Source organism: Mauremys reevesii, linkage group 3 (assembly GCF_016161935.1).
Source record: "Mauremys reevesii isolate NIE-2019 linkage group 3, ASM1616193v1, whole genome shotgun sequence".
In the NCBI taxonomy this organism is placed as follows: domain Eukaryota; kingdom Metazoa; phylum Chordata; order Testudines; family Geoemydidae; genus Mauremys; species Mauremys reevesii.
Window position 1 is genome coordinate 173,360,632 of NC_052625.1, and position 21,304 is coordinate 173,381,935.

Consider the following 21,304-nt stretch of genomic DNA (forward strand, 5'->3'; position numbering starts at 1 on the left):
CCAGATTTACCTATATAAGCTTGGGGCCCTGTCAATGAGAGTGGAGCACAACAGTCCCAAACTTGTTAAAAATATACTATGTGTAATACCTAAACAATATGTTTTCAAATATTTACTCTGCAAGTTTGATGTCTACAGCAGAAAATTGGAGCAGCAGGATGAGGGAGGCAGAGGCGCTCACTGGTGGGGACAGCCAAACCAACATTAGGTACAGGACAGCCAAAGCAACACTGCTTTATTTTTGCTTTTGCTTCCTTGTTCTCGCCCATTCTCCTGGCTGGTTTAGCTGAATATACCGAGAGCAGCTGTCAGGAGGTTTTATTTGGACATTTTTTTGAGAGAGAGCCTTGTGGGGAGGGGCTGGAATATTGGATAACTGCAACTGTTAGTTATGGAGAAGCATTTCTGTCAGAACCAGCCATAGTTTTTGCAAGGATCTCTGCAATGTAACATGCAGAGAAATCTATCCAGCTCCCTCCCCAAAAGGTAACTATCACACCACCTCTCTCCAGGGGCACTTGCAACCTTCTGCCTTTGAGGCTTCATGGTTTCCCCACTCCCTACCCCCCGCGCTCTGTCATAAACTAATCTGTCTTCCTTTTTCTCAATCTTTTCTTTCTTCTGCTGTAATGGGTCTGATTCTGCCAAGTGCTGACTGACTCTCAACTCCCCTGAAAATCAGTAGGAGATAATGGGTGCTCAATACCTTTCAGACGCTGCTCAGCAACTCACAGGATTGGGCTTTAAAAGTGATATTCTAGCTCCACTGATGTTAATGGAGACAGGATTTCACCATAAGTGTCTAGTCCTTTGTCAGCCTGCCTAAATGTTCTTCATGAGTTAGGCCCCCAAAACTCATGAGAGTGGCTTAAAAACCATAAGATTTTAAAACTAATGAATTTTGCATTTTTGTATGTCCCTTCTGGGGTAGGAGCCCTCCAGAGTCACTCTTTCCAGCTTCTATCTCCAACCAGGAGAGCTAGAAAATTAGTTTTAAAAAAATGAAAGCTGAGATTCTCATGTGGTTCCATGACTCCAGGAGTGAGGCTTTCAGAAAAATACCAAATATTGTGAGACTCATAACATTGCAAGAGTTGGAGACACTGAACTAAGCAGTTAATCAGCTATCCCTTTTGTGCAACCCGTCTCCTCTTCATCCTGTTGACTTTAGTGACCCGTTTAGCTGCCAAAACCATAGAGAGTACGGCCCTGGCGCTTCAGGGCATAAACCACCTCCATAGCCATTACAGTCTTTTGCTTGGCATGTTCAGTGTAAGTGACAGCATCGCGGATCACGTTCTCCAAGAACACCTTCAGCACTCCCCGGGTCTCTTCGTAGATCAAGCCCGAAATACGCTTTACCCCCCCGCATCGAGCCAAGCGATGAATCGCTGGCTTGGTAATACCTTGGATGTTATCCCGAAGCACTTTACGATGGCGCTTGGCACCCCGCTTCCCCAAGCCTTTACCACCCTTACCGAGACCAGACATGGCAAAATCAAATCACACACAACCGACCAACATGCTCGGGCTGTAGAGGAAGATTCTGCCTATAAAGTCACAACCATTCCCTCTTTCAAATCCCTCCTGAAGATGATTCACTGCTATTGGAATGCTTACAGGATATCACCAGTTGACACTGGTAGGCAGAAGGATCATTGAGGTTTGCAGATATTTATATAAAAATAAACTTCTATGTGATTTGAAAGCACCAAGATATGCACATAGCTAGTCTATGCAACCACATAGTCATACATCTGTTATCTTTGTCCTTCTTCCCCTCTTCCCTCCTTGTCACGCTCATTTGTTGTGCCTTATCTTGAATCAGATTGTTTCATGAATGCAATCAGCTTAAAGGGGGCGGAGGGGATGTGTCTCCCTCTGTGTATGAACAGTGCCTTGCATTAGGGAGTCCTGATCCTGACTGGGGCCTTTGGGTGCTATAACAATACAAAATAAACATCACACCAGGCATCTCCAATTTAAATTTTCACATGGACTCTGTGTTCTATTGTGCCCTGGCAAAAAAACCAACAACCATGGGTAGTGTTACATTACAGGCTAGTTTAAAATTTACCCAGTTATTCACAATAATGAGTAAGAAGGAGGAATATTTGCTGCTAGTGTATGTTGCAGAGACTCACAAAATCAATAGATTGCCACTTGATGGTGTGTGCATAAAGTAACAGCAGGGCTTGAAAGTGTAGGGCTTTTCAAATTGAACAGCTAGGGGCACTCCACATGGTTCCACCTGGGTGTCTCTGTGCTCAGCTACAATATCTGTGGTGTCACCAGCTGTTCTAGAGGAAAACTCAATGTCTACAACTCTGGTGGTAGGGTAAGTGAAGGAGAAATATTGTAGGATATTCCATTTGAAATTAAATTTATTCATGTACATATATATTTTAGTATTGGTTTGAAATCCTAGTAAAGAGTCGTGGTTTTCTGTTTGTTTGGTTTTAATTAAGAAAAATCTTTGGAGTTTACCATCAACACATTTAATGTGTGAGCAGTGAGTCAGTTGTACTCTTTACCAGACTAATTGTTTCCAGTTTTTTGGGGTTTTTTTCAATTTTGCTTTCTGGAAAGATAATATATTTTTTTACCTGCCTGCATGTGCTCCACTCCTATCAATGTTAATGAAGTTTGGTATATAAGAAGGAACATATACATTCCTTCACAATAAATTTAAACTAGGCCTGGAACCATGATTTACATTCAGAATATAAATCCCTTAGAATATGGGTTTTAAGATGGAAACACAGACAAATCTTTCATTATAGTGATGTTCACAGGCATCACGGTAATGTCTGCTTGTTTCAAACAGTACAGTATTAAAATACAGCAATAGCTTTGGTGCTTTGTTCCTCTGGGGTTTCAGGTTTCCATGGAGATGAGTGGGAATCCCAACGCAAGGGAAAAACTAACAGGCTATCCATCTCACACCATGGTGCTGGCTCTCTTAACAGCTGATACATGGTGCAGTTTTCAAGAGAATAAAAAATGCACATGTACAATACTATAAATAAATAAAGATAACACTGGAACCAAAAAGAACAAATAGCAATCCTGCCTTAACATACATGAACACATTATTACATATACAAAATCTTGCAAGAATCAGCCATTACACAATTCTGAAGCAATCAGACTTACTGTTACAGTTGCTGTCTGGAGTGTTCTGACACTAAATCAACCAGGTCATGTCTAATTAAAGCAGAACCTAATTTTCCTAGTATTTCACTACACAGATGGAGAATTTAAAAGCATCTACCTGCTTAAATTGCAATTTAAACAATGTGCAATATTAAAATCTTACTAGTAATTATGTCCAAAGGCCCATCAACAGCTGTGCAATCTTCTCTTTTAAAACGGTGTGTTACATTTACAGAGATGCATGCTGTGATGCTACAGTGACAGGATTTATGTGGGTTTTTTATTCTTTTCTTCATAAAAAGTTACAAAGTTAAGACGTTGTCTGTGCTATTCAGATATTCATATTGGAGTGTAATAATAATATATGTGTGGGCCTATGCATAAATTGGCTGTTAAAAATCAGAACTGATCCAATCCTAGCTCTTGCCCAGATTTGAAACCAATCCAGACTTTTTTAAAGTTTGGATCTGTTTTGATAAGTTCTCCACCCTCCACCTAACAACCTCCAAGCACTCTGACTTTTGTTGGTTCCCCTAGCATTGCTCTAGGCTCTTTGCTGGACCTACCCTACTGTTCTGTTCAAATTTTATGTACATGATGTATCTGAGATGCACTCAATGTATTTGGCCCATTTTTTAGCAGGAAGCCTTGGCATGTACGAACTATATGCTAAGCCCAACAGACAGACTGCCAGACCTTGCGATGATATCTTCTGCTACTCATTAGTTTTGTCAGCCACATTGCAGAAAAGAGAAATCAGGAGGATTACAGGATCTTTTGGGCTCTTAAAGAGAGAAACTAAGTTGGGGATAATGAGATCTGCATAGGGTGACCAGATAGCAAGGGTGAAAAATTGGGACGGGGTGGGGGGTAATTGGCACCTATATAAGACAAAGTCCCAAATATCGGGACTGTCCCTATAAAATCGGGACATCTGGTCACCCTATCTGCAGAAGGTTTTGGAAAACAAAAAGTGAAATGAGGGTACTTGGAGAGTCTATTAAATGTTATACTGCGGAAAGAAGGTAATGAAACTTTGGGGAAAGGAACTTGAGGGCTAGAGAAAGGAGGGATGTATTTGTGAATAAGAACATCAGAGAAGAGTGTGAAAGATGGAGACATCAATGGACAAGTTATAAGCTTTAGTTAATTATCCAGACTTTAGGCCCAAAACTTGGCTACATTGAAATCAATGGCAAAGCTCCCATTGACTTCAGTGGAAACAGGTTCAACACTGTCTAAACCACTAAATAGTTCACATATCACATGTGTAAACAACTGTAATAAGTGTGCTCTTGGATTGTCAGTCTTCATCCAAGTGAATGAAACAGGCTCATGTGAGTGACGATAGTGCAATAATTTGTGGTACAAGAACTTTACTAGCTAACCACTGAATATCTTATTAGGTTTTTGTATGGAGCAAAACTGACTAATGCGAAAAATGATATTACACACTTAAAATTCACAATCTGTTTTAAACTGTGTAAAATAAATTCTTATCTGACTTTCATCTATCATTCTTCTTTCCTGGAGATCTTATTAAGAACCTTCCATACAATACAGGGTTGGGTCTTGTTACTAGGAAAATTTTTGTTTGTGTGCGTGTGTAATTATTATTAGTTAGATCTTTTCAAATAACAACAAAATTCTAATTTGTAAATACCATTGTTATTAAGAATACCAAGATTGGTCTGCTATGATTCCTGTGGTCTTACTTTTTATTAGTAAGCGTTCAAGCAGCCATTCACTACTTGTGCAAATTTTTGCAAATCTAAGAAGTTTCTTGAATTGTATAAAGGAAGTCCATTATTTGTTATTTACTATTCATTATTTATTCCCTGTTTTAAATGCTTCCTTTATCCAATCAGGGAACAGAATCAATGGCATGTGAACACATTTGAAAAAAAAATCAGATTCGGTTTCTGAATAAATTACTAATGTAAACAGGGACTAAATTAATTTCAGGAAAGCATCCCTATTCAGGAACACACTTAAAGAAGTGATTAACTTTAAACATGTCATTAAAGTTAAGCCCATGCTTAACTGCTGTCTTAAATAGGGTGAATTTAAGCAAATATCTTCCTGTATTGGGGCCATTATTCATAACAAATAATTTGATCAGTCCAACTGACTGGACACCATGGGCCCTCTAAACAAGGGCTATAGTGCAAAACTCATTGATTAGTACTATATAATGCAAAAACCCTACACGGGCTAACCATTACTGAGACAAGACCATGTAAACTATCAGACATAGAAGAGAAACTTCTGCACGGGGCAGCTTTGATGCATAATTTTGGAGAAAAGGCCCTTTGACGGCAACCTTTATTCCAAACTTGGACATATGCTATGATGTCCTCCTGCGAATGATGAGTAAAGGGATGAAAGCGAGAAGCCTTAGCAGAGATTAGGAAACCTGTAGCTCAACCAGGGCATTACAGGGTAGAATGAAATTAGTGTTATTCCTCACTGTCAGTTACTTTTTCAACATACGGGACCAGTTTTCTTAAAAAACAAACAAACCAAACAACCCCGAGCCTGATTTTCTTACTGTGGCATAAGGTGAATGCCTTTGCACCAACAGGGGTAGCTGCACAGGAGGAGGACTCACCACTGGGGAGAGCAAGAGGTGTTTACAACAGGGGTTCTCCTGAAAAGAGTATCTGTAACTTGCAGCTGGAGCCCCAGGGGAGCCCTATTGGTTGTGGCAAGGAATGAGCTGAATCAATATCTCCCCACCACAGCCCACTCTGTTTATTGCCACCCACTTTCTGCACTGGCTAGCTGCAGAAGGCCTTCCCACTTCTAGCAGACTTTCCAACACCCACCCCTGCATAATCTGGATTGAGTATAAAGCAGGTCTGAATCTAGTACACAGCACAAAATTTCAACCATGTTTACAATAACAATACTGGAGTATTTATAGAACTATGGATTAACATAAATATGTTATTTACTTATGTAGGTATGATTTTTCTACACTATTTCACTATAGGGGCATAAACTTTCCACTCTGAAGCTAGAGAAATCAGAAAAAGTGTTAATTCTTTTCTTTTTTCTTTAAATAAAATAAATTAAAATAAGGAAATTAAACAAAGAACCTCATATTAGCCTGTAGAACAAGTTACCTGTCTTTAGAATTCTAAAATGAAAGATGAGTGCTTTTACCTTCTCTTCCTCTCCTTCCCTACCTATAGCTCTGCCTCTCTCTCTATTTTGGATTTTATCTTTGCATTCCAGGTTATCTGTTGACCTATAGAGCTTTTATCATGGTCATAAGAACAAATTTCTTGGTTCTTTACACAACACGCAATCAACCTGCAGAACTCATTGCCATGGGATGTTGTGAAGGCCAAAAGTATAACTGGGTTCCAAAAAGATGTAGATAAACTCATGGAGGATAGGTCCATTAGTGGCTATTAGCCAAGATGGTCAGGGACACAACTCCATGCTCTGGGCATCCCTAAACTTCAAACTGCCATAAACTGGGACAAGATGCAGGGGATTGATCACTCAACAATTGCTCTGTCCTGTTCATTCCCCCTGAAGCATCGGGCACTGGCCATTGTCAGAAGACAAGATACTGGGCTAGATGGACCACTGATCTGACCCAGTATGGTCATTTTTATCTTCTTATGAAATCCCTTAAAAGATATACATTAATCCTCACTTTATTACTTTTCCAAAATAGATCATTTTGGGACTTTTATAAAGTATTTTAAAATGTATTTAAGCAGAAAAGCTTATTTTTCCTCCAACAATTGCCTTAGTCTTAGTCAGGGCCAGCTCAGGCTTTTTTGCCACCCCAAGTGGCAAAGAAAAAAAAAAAGCCGCGACGGCGGCACTTTGGGGGCAGCTCAACTGCACCGGTTCATTTCTCAGCTGCAATTTGGTGGCAGGTCCTTCGCTCCGGGAGGGACCGAGGGACCCGCCGCTGAATTGACGCCGAAGACCCGGACATGCCGCCCCTTCCCATTGGCCACCCCAAGCACCTGCTTCGTTCGCTGGTGCCTGGAGCCGGCCCTGGTCTTAGTAGCACATGCATAAACACCAAATGAGAGTTAAAACAGCCAGCACATCAATAAGAAATGTACAAAATATAAACAGAGCCCCTAGAAATGAAAACATTTCACTGTCTGCCTCAACAAACAAACAGAATGAAATCTGTCCACTTCAGATCAGAGCTGGGTGAATCTGGGGACAGAGGGGGTGGAGGTATGATGCCTTTTTTCCTTTCCTCTAGTGGCAGCATGTGACATCACTGCTGTCACTTCTGTGGTCCTATATGTCTCTGCCATTTGTTCTTAGTTCACTAACACACATAATTTATTCATTGCAAGATGCACCTGTGCAGTTACAGGCCAATGGCGATGCGGAATATCCCTGGGAGAAAAAGCAGCGAACCATGCAGAAGGCATAGACATTTTATGTAGCATCTCAAGCTCTCTCTAAAATACATTTTCAGAAATTCCTTTCACTAGTCAAACAATCTTGAACTTTTAGCACAGTTTTAGTGTAAAAGTCTAGCCTTTTTTATTTGTTTAGTTTTGTTTTTGAAGTATAAACTATTTCACCCTTTAAATGAACTTCCTCCCCATTTGGGTTAGAAAACAATTAGCACTTGATAACCATTTGCCCATCCCAGAGTTAAACATTATGTAAAGGGGCAGATGGCAACAGAATTTATGAAGTTCCTAGAACTCGGGTGGAGGGGCAAAGAATGGCGGGACCATTCAGAGTACACAGCACCGTGGTCTGAAGATGGAGCAGGCTAAGCAAAGAACAGGAACGGTGTCTATGACTGCAAATCTATGGAGTGGGTTGCCTATACGAGGTGCTTCAATGGCAGGTGCAGAACATTACAACTCATGTGGATGTAATTTCACATTACAACGTTGTAATTTCACATCCCCATTCCTTAAGCCAGTTAATTCAATCAATCCAAGTCATTTTATAAATATACACATACATAGATAACAGGTAACTGAGATACCCTTCTTCAAGGTCCTTTACAGCTCTGCCCTTTGCTACTTATCTGCACTTACCTCTATTGCATCACCCTTCTCATTCAGTTCAGCTCCACCAGTGATGGCAGCCTAACCTGCCCTTTTGTCCTCTTCTCCCCCAAACTTCTTTATAATTTCTCCATACCACCTTTATCCTCAGAACATTCTTCCTGAACTGTCACGTGAAGCTATTACCTCCTTCATGTCCCTTCTCAAGACCCACTTCTGCTGCAACACCTACAGGTACTAACAATATACATGATAGCTAGACTGAGGGGAAACTAGAGAAAGTTAATGTTTACTTATACAATTTTGTAGTACAACCCCAAACAGTGCTTGTATAAAAAGTTTATATACCTTGTACATATATGATTGTGTGTCTTTCTCTCCTCTCCCACCTTGTTTTCTAATACTGTAATTTCTTTGGGGGGCATGGGGGTAGAGAGGAGTGGCTATATCTATGGCTGTATAGATATAGCCACTCCCTGGTGAAGACTGGAGGACCCTGGTGAAGACTGGAGGCTCTAGATGCTACCATAAAATAAGCATTGAATATAGTAATAATAATTAATAGTTAATAATAGCGTCAGATTATAGAGACATCAGGGATTTATGATATACCTTATTCAACAAGTTTTGCCTATTATTTTCCTAGTGGAATATCCATGAACAAATCATGACTTTTTCAAATGTATTTTTTATTCAAAATTTATTCAATGATTTTTTTCACAGTGTTTTCACTCAAAGACTTGCAATTTGAAAGTCAACATGTGGTTGGTCAAATAAGTCACATGATATTGCTTCTGTTCACTAATTGCACAAGTACTGCTTGTACAATCATTTTGCTAGTGTGAATTCACTTTTATGAATATGTGAACATGTAAGCATAAAATTCACTTACCGCAAGCATTCATGCTAATAAAACATCTGACCCAAATGGGGAGGAAGTTCATTTAAAGGGTGAAATAGTTTATACTGAGGGACAGGGGCTGGAATGGATGGACCAGGTGAAAAGAGAAGGGAATGAAATGGATACAGGGGAGGATGGGAGTGGATAGACTAGGAGCTGAGGTAATATGAAGAGGCTAGGGTAGGGAGAATGGAAGGACTGATATTTTTGTGGTGAGGGAATATGTAGATTTGAGAGGAATTTACATAGCATGGCACCCATTTTCTATTACATGCAGTTTATAAATTTTATGGAACAGGACTGGAAGAATTTACAGAGATGACAAGAAACAGGGATCCCTTAGAGGAAGATTCAGCCCCTGGGGAAGAGAGGGAGGTGCCTGTGAAGACACCAAGACATTGTCTACCCTCTAAGATGATCAAATGAAAACAACTTTTTCCCCCGATAGGACTTGATATGCAAATGTATGTACATTAACTGCAGATTTTTCAAATGTTATGCAGATACAACTCAGGTATAGCAGAGAAATAAATACTTGGGGGAAGATGTTACATCCTATAGGTGGAGATATAAAAAAGAATTTGTGTCTCCCAGTCTTGAGTAGCTACAGCTGCCTTCTGGGGAGCAAAGTAGGGCCAGTTTGGCTAGACCTGGCTGGGGCAGCTCCCTGCATATCAGGCATTCCATGTGACAAATAGTGATGAAAAAGCAAAAACAAACAACAAAACTAAATATAGAGCCTCTGCAAATGATGTACTGTGGAGTGCTGCCACGTTCATCATCCCTTGCTTGGTGAGTGCTGCATAACTCACTCCTAACACAGTCATCCTGAACTCATGTTAAAGTCCCATAAGTGAGAACCTTTTTCCAGCCCCTTTATGTGATGTATAGGAGCCAAAAAGCCAAAAAGAGGATTTCCCCAATGCAGGCACTGTGGAAGACCACTGTAAGACTGCCTCACAAGTCCTGGCATAGGAGATGAGATGGGGTGGGAATGAGGGCATAGCCACCCAAACTGCTGACAGTGGATATTCTGGGCAGCACTGAGGCCCATAGAGCAACCCAACAGAGCTGTCTAAGTTACATCAAGTGCCTCTCCAACCTCCAGAGAAGCCCAGGATCAGAAGGACACTAAGGTAGCTTGAAGTCACCATAGCCACCCTTCCCCCTGGGCTGCAAGGTCTGAGTTTAGAGGCACAGCACAGAGTCTCATTCCACATCATTATATAGTCTACTTTTTAATACAGTCTTTTAACATTAAAATAATATATTTTTATCATTTTCCTTGGTAGATCAATCAATACAGCTTTTTCAGAGAGTGATTTTTTTATCAGAGACAAGATTAATAAAATAATAATACCCAGCTTTTCATCAGCAGATCTTCATGTGATTTTGCTAGTTGCAAAGCCATGAATAGAGCTCAGATCTTCTGAGTCCTAGTCCAATGCTCAAGCCACTAGGCTACACTCAACTGAATCTAATACTTTAGCTCCTTCATACCATATATATATATTGCAGACACACAAATGTACTGAAGAGGTCAATGTATTGAATGAAATCACATTGTGAAATCATAACAAATTAAATTTGTATTAAAGCGGAGGGTGTATGTGCTTCTGTAAGAATTCCATTGTAATTCACTGTAAGCGGCTTTATTAATTCCAAATTACAATGGAACTCCTAAATTACGATGGAATTACATACTATTTCCACATCAGGAAGAAAATAGTTCATATTAATATTACAGAGAATACCAAAAGAATTCATAATAATTTCCCTCTGGTTTTAAATCAAATATTTTTACTTAAAATAACATTTTATGGAAAGAAGGAATCTGATTGGGTTGAGACACAAGATTGCCTCTCTTTGATTGGTTGACTGTGCCTGAGTTGAAAACATGCAAAAAGGAATTTAACATTGGCTGACAAGTTATTTCACAAGTAAATAAAAAAGTGAGAGATGAAACAATGATACACCAAAAGTAGGAGACCCAGACCTGGGAGGGAGGGGTTTGATCCACCCCATTATGTTGCCATACTGGAACAGATCAATGGTCCATTTAATACAGAATCCTTCCTCTCATTGTGGCTAATGCCAAATGCTTTAGAGTAAGGGAGCACCTATATACTTTTCCATAATTATGCAATATTATACATTAGGGAGATGTTTCTACTGACCTCATCTAGTGGTGATTAGATTATGTTCTAAAGCATGGGGAATGACAGCTCTTGTAATTTTAGCTTAGATGGTGCACCCACTGATATGCTTGTTCAAATTTGACTTTTACCAAACTATTTGACTCACTATTATACCTAGGAAAACTAATAGACTAATTTGGCCTTTCGCCATATCTACTTCTTTTCTTATCACTACAACTATTTTATCATCTTAAGTAACGGTATATACAGTTAAATCACATTAATAAACTTCAAGGGAGGAATAAGTATGTCTGACACTAATATACTATCAAACCGTAAACCTCCATCAGTTCCTGTATAGTATATTGAAGTGTAGCATATAGTTCTGTTGGTACATTATGTTCAATAGATTTTGGCTCTTTTCAAAAAGGCAGCAGAGACAGGGATCTAAAAGAACTTTTCTTTTATTGGCTTAGAAAAAATGGAAAGGTGCCGATCCAGACACAGACTTTCTTTCAAAGGACTGGTCAGCAGATGGTTGAAAAAGCAATTCAGATCACAACAAGGACCTGATGTTCTTGCTTTCTTTCTATTTTAGCATGCAAGTCCTGTTATCACTGAACAGAATGACACTTGCAGCAGGTACAACTGACACATGGAAATTTGTTGGATCAGCCTCAGTAATAGGATCTATGCATTTGCTAGAATACTGGAACAAATATGGACCATGTGTACAGGCAGATTCAGAACCCTACTCTCAGTCAATTTCTGTGTGAACATGTTCAAGGAAAAATACCAGAGGGGTTATGTGTGTAACACATTGACTTGTACATTCATATGGATAGGTATAGGTTGTATAGAAGGAGTCATGAGCATATAGACTAGGGAGATATATTACAATTGTACAGAACAAGACGACACAAGAGAGGAATCCTGAAAGACTGAAAGAAGAAAGGATGCATACATTTTAAAAAATAGACTTTGTATTTTATCTTCCTCCCCTTCTTCCCCCAAACTGGGTGGAGGATTTATGTGAAAAGTTCACATTAACACCATGAAAATTATGTGTTAAAATCCCCCATGCACTGATGGGAAAATTGGCCCCATCGATCACAGGTGCAGATATTACAATTTCTGGTGGGAGTTTCATAACTGATATATTGCTTCACTGGGATTCACTTTGCCTGGCCAGACAAAGCAAAAGTGCTAGAGCAGCAGCCACCGGCAGGCGGGTGGTGGTAGTCTCAGAACTAAGAAATGAGCAGCACCTACGCATGGATGTATTGAGGAGAAGAGGCGGGTGGGGGAAAAGCACCCACTGAAAAAAAGAAATGTAAAAAGTCATCATAAAACATGTATTTAAACTAACAGACAAATGAAATACCCCCTCCCACTCCAGTCATATGGTCTTTGAATCTATTAATGTTTCAATGGGAGACCTAAAATGAAAAATGATCAGAAATTATTTTAAATGTATTAATGGTGACATTTAAAAAATAACATTTTAATGTGATAGTTTAATGTGTATTTAAAACCACAATATTATAGAGTAATACAGGCATGTTTGTGATTAAAAATGTTTTTATCAAATTCCAATTAATTTTATATTTTGACGGTTGTTTCTTTTATCATTTAACTTAATTTCACCACATGCTTCTCTGCTGCCTCTGTCTCAGAATCTCATCTGGTCATCTCTTGAACTCATTGATGTGCCTGGTTTCAATCTGACTGTTTTAGTCATTTATTCCCCAACCTTTGCATAGAAGGTCTACTAATTTTTGAATCATACCCTATTAGTTTGATTTTCTTATTAAGAGGACAGTCTGTTAATATCAGGTTTTATACACCCCTATTATGACGTCAAAGACATCAAAGAGGTGTCTGTGAAATCTATTCTTTCCTAATGATGTTGAGTCAAAGTCATCCCTTGTGTAACTCTGTTAGAGTGAATAGGGCTACATCAGGAATATATTTGACTCACTAAGCCCAACTTTCTAAATCTATTTTCCCAATTCAGGGCCAAATTCTTCTTCATTTCAATAGCTAGATGCCACCACTTGGGGGTGAAAGTAACTTCAAAGACTTACTGGTACGCAGGGTGGCCGGACTTCTCGGAAAGGTGAGGGGGTGGCTCTTGGCCCTCGGAAAGGGTGGGGCCTTGGCTGGAAGGGGTGGGCCTGGGACCAGACTCCCCAGCTAGCTCCTCATCACTGCCCAGCCTGCGCCGCCCGGGGCTCTGGTGGCAATTTAAAGGGCCCAAGGCTCCGGCCACTGCTGCTGTAGCAGCGGTGGTGGCTGGGAGCCCCGGGCCCTTTTAAATTGCCGGACCCTGGGGCAGCTGCCCTTTTTCCTCCCCCTGTCAGCGGCCCTGCCATACGGTGCTTAAGGCACTGCCATGGCAGCACTTTAACGTCAGCTGTGTACTGGCCTGTACTGGTGGCCACTTTCTTACTGGTACGCCGTACCGGCTTATTTCACCTCTGCCACCACTTAAACCCACATAGTTCCAGGAGAATTTTACTACAGAGATATGGATAGAAACAGTGTTTAATTTTTAATGAAAGAGGTGCTGGGGCTCAAACAAGTTTTTACTTTCATAACCGATGCAGCAAGCCCAGAGGTGCCGGGGCTATGAACTGCCAAGCCTAGAGGTGCCAGGGCTCAGCCCCAGCAAGACCTGACACAAATTAAGCTCTGGATAGAAACTATGAATAATCAGCAATACATGTGTCTGATTTAGATTTTTTCACAAACAGACTTTAATTTTTGCAAATGTTATTTGAAATTATTTGATGAATATTTAATGTAAACAAATTTCACCATGTGGACTACCCACAAGCTAAGCTCACTATATTTATTATTTCTGTTATATAGTTGGTCACCATAATTCCCTGACTGGATGCGTGTAACCATAACAAAAAAGGGGAATGTATGGTAAATTCATGAGGCCTTCGGCACTCTCAGGGAGAAGGTGAGAGTAGTTGATGGAATGAGGAAGAGCTAGTCTGCTAGGATTAAGGAATTTTTAAAATATTGTCAACCACATTAAAATGAGAAGCGTTGCACCTACAATTTGCTATGGGTGCAAAACTGCAGGCCCGATTAATTGTAGAAGCAGAATTGCACCCACAAAAATGAGGCCCTAAAAAGAGATCTTGAAAAAAACTTAACTACTCTGGAATGATTCGAGACAGTTAGGGCATTAGGTACAAAATCTGTGCTGTAGCCAAGGAGTTAAATGTATTTTCAAAAATGTAAAAGCTCTTCTGACTTCATGGTTACAGGGGATGAAGAGATAGGTGGAGATAAGGAAGAAAGCAGGCTGAAAATAAAACCCAATTAAAGCTGCATTGTCTGTCATTTTGGCTGTATAACTACTTATTTCCCTTTGATTTCTGACCTTTTCCCTCTATTTGCTCCTCTTACATTGGTTCCTTTTTCATGACCTTTGGATCAGGCCCCAAACCCTAATTATGTTGCAATATCCACCATATGGATTATGAGGTAGAATTGAGATTGTAATTTACTGAAACCCTGTGATATACTGGTTATTGCAAAGAATACCCCTGAGATCCAATATTTACATATATAATTTCTGACACATTCATGTAAAGGGAAATAACTCCATCACAATAAGTTATATAAAAATATGTCACTAACCATTATAGTATCAGAGGGGTAGCCGTGTTAGTCTGGTTCTATAGAAGCAGCAAAGAATCCTGTGGCACCTTATAGACTAACAGATGTTTTGCAGCATGAGCTTTCGTGGGTGAATAGCCACTTCTTCGGATCATCCAACCACCTGGATATCCATCTGGTTTTATCCAACCAAAGGCTCCCACTGATTTCAGTGGGCTTTGTATCAGCTCCCAAATGGGAAACAGGATGATGAAATGTTGGATCACTCACTCAACTAAGTGATTGGGCAACAAAAAAAAAAATGAAATAATGTGGAAATATGTAAAAAAAATGCAAATTGGAAAAAAAAAAACTATACATACATACATACAATGGGGCTAATTTAGCTACTCTAGAGAGTCAGGAAAAGATCTTGGATCGTGATTATCGTCTCTCTCTGAAGATGTGAGCAGGCAGAGGCGGAAAAAAAAAAAAAAAAAAAGTTAGGAATCATTAAAAGAAGGGGAAGAATAATATATAGATATATTTATTATATTATAAAATGGTATTATACGCACATCTCATCTCGTGTGTACAGTGTGAGTCTCAAAAAAAAAAAAAAAATATTCTAAAAAAAAAAAAAAAAAAAAAAAAAAGAAAAAAAAAAAAAGGTAGGAGGGGAGAGTAGAAGGGAAAGAGAGGGAGGCTAGGAGAAAGTTTGGAAAGAGAAAGAGGAGACTAAGGGGGACTAAGAGGATATAAATGAGAGTGATGATGAAAGTGGTGTGGATGAAAAAAGTTACTTATAAAAGTTAATAATACAAGAACATAATACAAGAAATGAAAATAAAGGGCAAAAAAAATAAAAAAAATAAAAAAAATTCAAAAAAGCGCACTTTTCAGTCACTTCTTGGAACTCCTTACCTGAGGAGAGGGGAGGGGCTAGGACTATAACAATGTTTAACAATGACAGGATAAAAATATGGTATAAATGGCTATTAGCCAGGATGGGTAAGAATGGTGTCCCTAGCCTCTGTTCGTCAGAGATGGGAGATGGATGGCAGAGGAGAGATGATCATTGCCTGCTTGCCTTTTTCTCTCCTCAGGGGGCCACTGTCGGTAGACAGATACTGGGCTAGATGGACCTTTGGTCTGACCCGGTACGGCCTTTCTTATGTTCTTATGTTCTTATGGATAACCAGGGAAATGATCAAGAACAGAGACTCTTGTTTTTCATGAAAGCAGTGTAGTGTAATGAATCAAGCACTGGACTGGCATTCAGGAGATCTGGTTTCTATTCCTGGCTCTATCATTGGCCTGCTGGGTGACCAAGTCACGTCACCTATCTGTGCCTCAGTTTTTCTATCTGTAAAATGGGATAAGGATACTGGCCTCCTTTGTAAAGGGCTTAATTCTAGTGAGGAAAGAGTTACATATGTGAGAGTTGGGAATTATTATATCAAAGAAAAACAGGCACCATTAAAAAGTTTTTGGTCCCCACAGCAGAATGGATGACATAAGCAGCATGTAACCATCATTCTTTGTAGAGTATGGTGTCTAGGGTCCCCTACTGTTTTCTGACAGATTCTGCTCCTGTTCCTGTTGAAGTCAATGTGAGTTTTGCCATTTACTTTAATGGGTTCAAGATCAGCTTCTTGAAGCAGATCAATATGGGCCAAGACAACATTAAGAATTACTTTTAAGCAAAGAACAAAATGCTCCAAAAAATAAATAGAAGTCCCAATACACAACGTAACTACTTAGTAAAAAATACTCTGATGTCTTCCTTAGTGAGGAATATTACAGGTCATACTTTCACACTCAACCAAGCTATTCTGCAGGAAGCCTGTGTCTGGAACCATCGGACAAGCTTGGCGGGGGAGGTCTTTTAGATGACATCAAAGCGTGGAAAGCTAATACTTCACAATAATAAGGTACTGCATCCGTCCCACTTTTCTTTTAAACTTGATTCAGGAAGGCCCCAAACTAGCCTGCCACCAATTCAAAAACTACTTTATTTTGTAAAAAGATAATCCTGCTGGAAGCTTACCTTACACAGTATTAGGATATCCTTTTCATTCCAGATGAGAAGTACCATTTTTTTATAAATCTGAAACCTGACTCTTCAGATTCTTTTTCAGCAGATTCTAAAATGCTTCCCAGAGTTCAAATGACACAAAGTTTTCAGGTGTCTTACACTGTATCATGTATTTCTCTGCAATAGTAAACCATATTAAGGCACACTTTGTTTTTCTTGTAGCCAGGAGACTTTAATATAGTGCATGATCTTCCTCATAGGGCTCTATTCAGCAGGAATTCAGGTTGCCTACTGTTCCACCAGCAGGATCTCCTCTGATGTTCACATTTCAGCACCCATGGAATTTAATTATAATCCCTGAGACAAATCTCCCCTAACCCTAGCTGCTGAGCTTGGTATTTAGGCTCCTGCTGCCTGCCCTCCATGGAACCTCTACATTTCCCTCCCTAATGATACCATAGATAGAAGATTGTGACCTTTAATGACAGCAGCTACACTTGGCTGAGCATGCGCAAGATGAAAACCTCCTTCTGACAAAACAGTGTTAGGCAGTTAAAAAGAAAGAATGTTAAGAACTTAAGAACATAAGAAAATAAGAACGGTCGTACCGGGTCAGACCAAAGGTCCATCTAGCCCAGTATCTGTCTACCGACAGTGGCCAATGCCAGGTGCCCCTGAGGGAGTGAACCTAACAGGCAATGATCAATCTCTCTCTCTCCCATCCATCCATCTCCTCTGATGAACAGAGGCTAGGGACACCCACATCTAATAGCCATTTATGGACTTAGCCACCATGAATTTATCCAGTCCCTTTAAACATTGTTTATAGTCTAGCCTTCACAACCTCTCCTCAGGGTAGGAGTTCCAAGTTGACTGTGCGCGCATGAAAGAAGAACTTCCTTTTTTTGTTTTAAACCTGCTGCCTATTAATTTCATTTATGACCCCCTTCTCTTTGTATTATGGAATATAAGTATAACTTTTTTCCTTATCCACTTTCAACATCACACTCATTTTTATATATACCTCATGTCCCCCTTAGTCTTCTCTTTTCCAAACTGAAGAGTCCTAGCTAGCCTTTTTAATCTTTCCTCATGACCCTCTCTAAAACCATCATTTTATTTTTCTTTTTCTTTTCTGAACCTTTTCTAGAATATCTTTATATTTTTTTGAGAGAGAGAGACCACATCTGTACACAGTATTCGAGATGTGGGCATGGATAATATAAATATATAATATATCTATCAGTCTTATTCTTATTTCTTCCCTTTTTCCTAATTTCCTTTATGATCTTTTTTGCTTTTTGCACACACATCGCACACTATCCATCCATCACTCACGATGACTCCATTTCTCTTTGATCCTCTTTTCCTGACATCCCCCATCAATTTGTATGTATATCATTGTTGTTTTTTTTAATTTTTTTTTTTTTTACATTTATACTACATTTTTTTCATTTTTTTTTTTGTTGCATTTTTGTTTTTGTTTCTTTTGATTTTTTGTTTGTCTTCACTCTTCTCTTTCTCTTGAGTCCTCTTGAGTTCTCTATCTTGAGTTTTATGTTAAAATTTAAAGATGCAAATGCTAGTTAAGGTGATGGTGCTCTCAACTGGGTCAGGGAAATTCTTCTGGCAATTGAGAGTAATGCAAATATTTTCAGACATGGATGTCTACACTGATGCACCTAGATCTAATATTTCAGCTTAATAAGCAGCCTGATTTCAGAGGTGCTGAGTATCCACCAGCTTCCACTGAAGTTAACAGGATTTGTATCTCAGCACATATCACTTATTTAAGTGTATAATGATAATAAGCAATATAAAAATCAATGCAATTTTGGACAGTCAAATACAGACAATCAGTTGATAACCACTAGTTGTGCTGTAAAAATGAATTCAGATTTTAACATGATCAGTAAATCCACTGGCATCATTTCCGGAGAGGACTGTCCAGTACTGATTGACCCCAGACATCAAGAAATTAGACTCAATGAGCCTTGAAGTCATGTATAAAAAAGCCACATTTAAATAGGTTAGACAAGGAGATGGTATTTTCCATCTACAAGGTAGGAAGTGTCCAAAGACAGAACTGTTCACTTAAAAAATAAGGAAGAATGAGGTCCAGGGGAAAAAAATGACCTAAGCGCTTCTGTGAGCTGAGAATGGGCACCTGACAGAATTCTGGAGAGAGTTAAGTTGATTCTTTGCTGCTATACACTAACCTAAAAAAAAAAATCAATGATCAAAACCTGCTAATCTGAAAATTTCACAGCATTTGTTGCAAATTAAGAAAAAATGACCATAACGTTATATTAAAACAATTTGATTTAATGACTTTATTTCAGTATGTTATCCAGTATTTTGGTAATATTTCTTGCATATGAATCACAGGAATTTTAATACCAGATCAGACAATGGTCTACTATCTGCCCTATGAGTGAGTGCTTCCAGGTGGTTCAGAGGAAGGTGCAATATCACCATAATGGAAGCAACATGCTCAATGGTGAGCTAAAATGATGGAGGTAATACGGAAACTTGATAGATGTGAGGAAGATTTCCTTTAAGCTTCAGGCAGTTCGTTACTGGCTTATGTGCTGAAGCATGGGAGTTGCTTTCCCTCATATGTTATCATTTTAGTTAGGGTAGTTCATAATATTTTTATTATTTTAATTCATGTCTGGAATATTAGAGTGCTATTTGCTGAATTAATATCTGGTGTAGGTTAATTATGTATTTATAGAGCACACATTTCCTCTTATTGGTTTTGAATTTGGTGCTTTTAATTTAATAGGATATTCCCTTATTCTTGTAGTATGAGAAAACTCATTCTGCAACAGCCCTGCCTCAGTTTCCCCAATGTCAAGGACTGTCTCAATCAAGCTACCAAACAACTGTTCTCTGGTTCAGCAACACCTTTCCTTGGGGATGGATTTATTAAAGTAACAAAATCATTCCCAAAATAAAGTTCAGGAATCTTCTTCAAGTCGTCAGCCATTCCCTGCTGTGACTGGTTTCTACTGAAGTCTGTTTCTCCAGCTTCAATCTGGTTGTCTTTCTTTTCCTGAACATCCCCCTCTCTGCAGCTTCCTGCTGCTCTTTACAAGAGAACCCTCTCATCCTTACCCACCTGGTTCTACTAATTAAACCTCACACTCTGTCCCAGGTGTGGTAGGCAAGGCTAATTTGACTGGATTGGTCGGCTCCAGGCCCTCAGCCCTTAAAGGGGCAGGTCACCCCATTACATATGACATATGTACATATATGTCTGCACTAGTACAATGAGGTCCCAATCATGATTTTGGCTTTTGGATGCTACTGCAGTATAAATAACATGCCAGAAAAATCATCCACGTCATAAAATGAATTTCTGTTGTGAAATTAATCACATTTTCACAAAATAAAAAGCAGTTTCTCCTGAAACTTAAGACAACTAGACTATCTACAAAAACATTTCTGTGGAAATAAGTTTTTTTTCTCTCTTCCCACTCCTTTTTGACTCCCATTTTCCTAAACCTAGAAGTCTGAATATATCAGTTGCTTACTTTTTCTTTCACAGCTACTACCCTTTTCTTGGGACAGTTCTTCTACATATCTCATGCTCACTTTCTTAGTAATATGAGTTGCTTAGCACTGTCCTTCAGAACATGCACAATACAGTCCTAAGTGATCTCCATTAAGAACACTCATAAACACAGAACAAAAATATCTTCATATTTTATTAACTTCATAACAATTGATCTAATAATCTGAGTTTGCATACCAAAGTGTAAACCACTAATGGCACACCTTCTGGCAGAAATCTTGGCCCTGAATTTTAACTGGGCCTCAACCTGGCCTCCCAAACTGTGGGTGCAATTTGACCCCTGCAGTTATCTCTGGCTTCAAAATTACACATACAATTATTTACACCTTAAACTACACACACATGCCTAACTACCCATTTATAGTTCTACTCCTCCTACTTTCAGAAAAGTGCTTAAGCATGTGCTTAAGTCCCATTTAAGTATGTGGTTAACTTTAATGATATTCTTAAGTCCCACTTAAGCACATGCTTTCCTGATTCACAGCCTTAGCTGGGCTTCGAAATGACTTCCACTTGCAGGCACAAATAATTCAACCTGAAATAACAGAGGCTGGTTTTGAAATTTGGGTTTATTTGTATATATTTTCAGTATAACATGCATAAAGTTCTTATTAATGCAATAGTTAAACAAAGAGCTCCCTGGGCACTGTGCTAAGAAATTAACTAAGTGATGAAAATGACCACTAGGTTCAATAACCTAGCAATGACCACTAGGTTCAATAATAAAATATATTTACAGCTGTATGGCCCAAACCCCCATCCATTCTTATGCGGGTATATTTACTCCTGCTTATGGAGACCCTATAATGATTTTACTGATCCTGTGGGAAGTCAGCCCAGCACAGAAATAGTTGTGGG

General features: G+C 39.2%; 2 protein-coding genes across 8 annotated transcripts in view; both read right to left on the reverse strand.

The window, feature by feature from the left end:
* Positions 1–21,304, reverse strand: part of MYT1L (myelin transcription factor 1 like) — a 369,230-nt gene that overhangs the window by 181,261 nt on the left and 166,665 nt on the right. The window lies entirely within an intron of this gene.
* LOC120401615 (histone H4-like) lies at positions 1,180–1,491 on the reverse strand. The gene has a single exon (XM_039531766.1). The coding sequence runs from the start codon at positions 1,489–1,491 to the stop codon at positions 1,180–1,182; it is 312 nt and encodes a 103-aa protein (XP_039387700.1).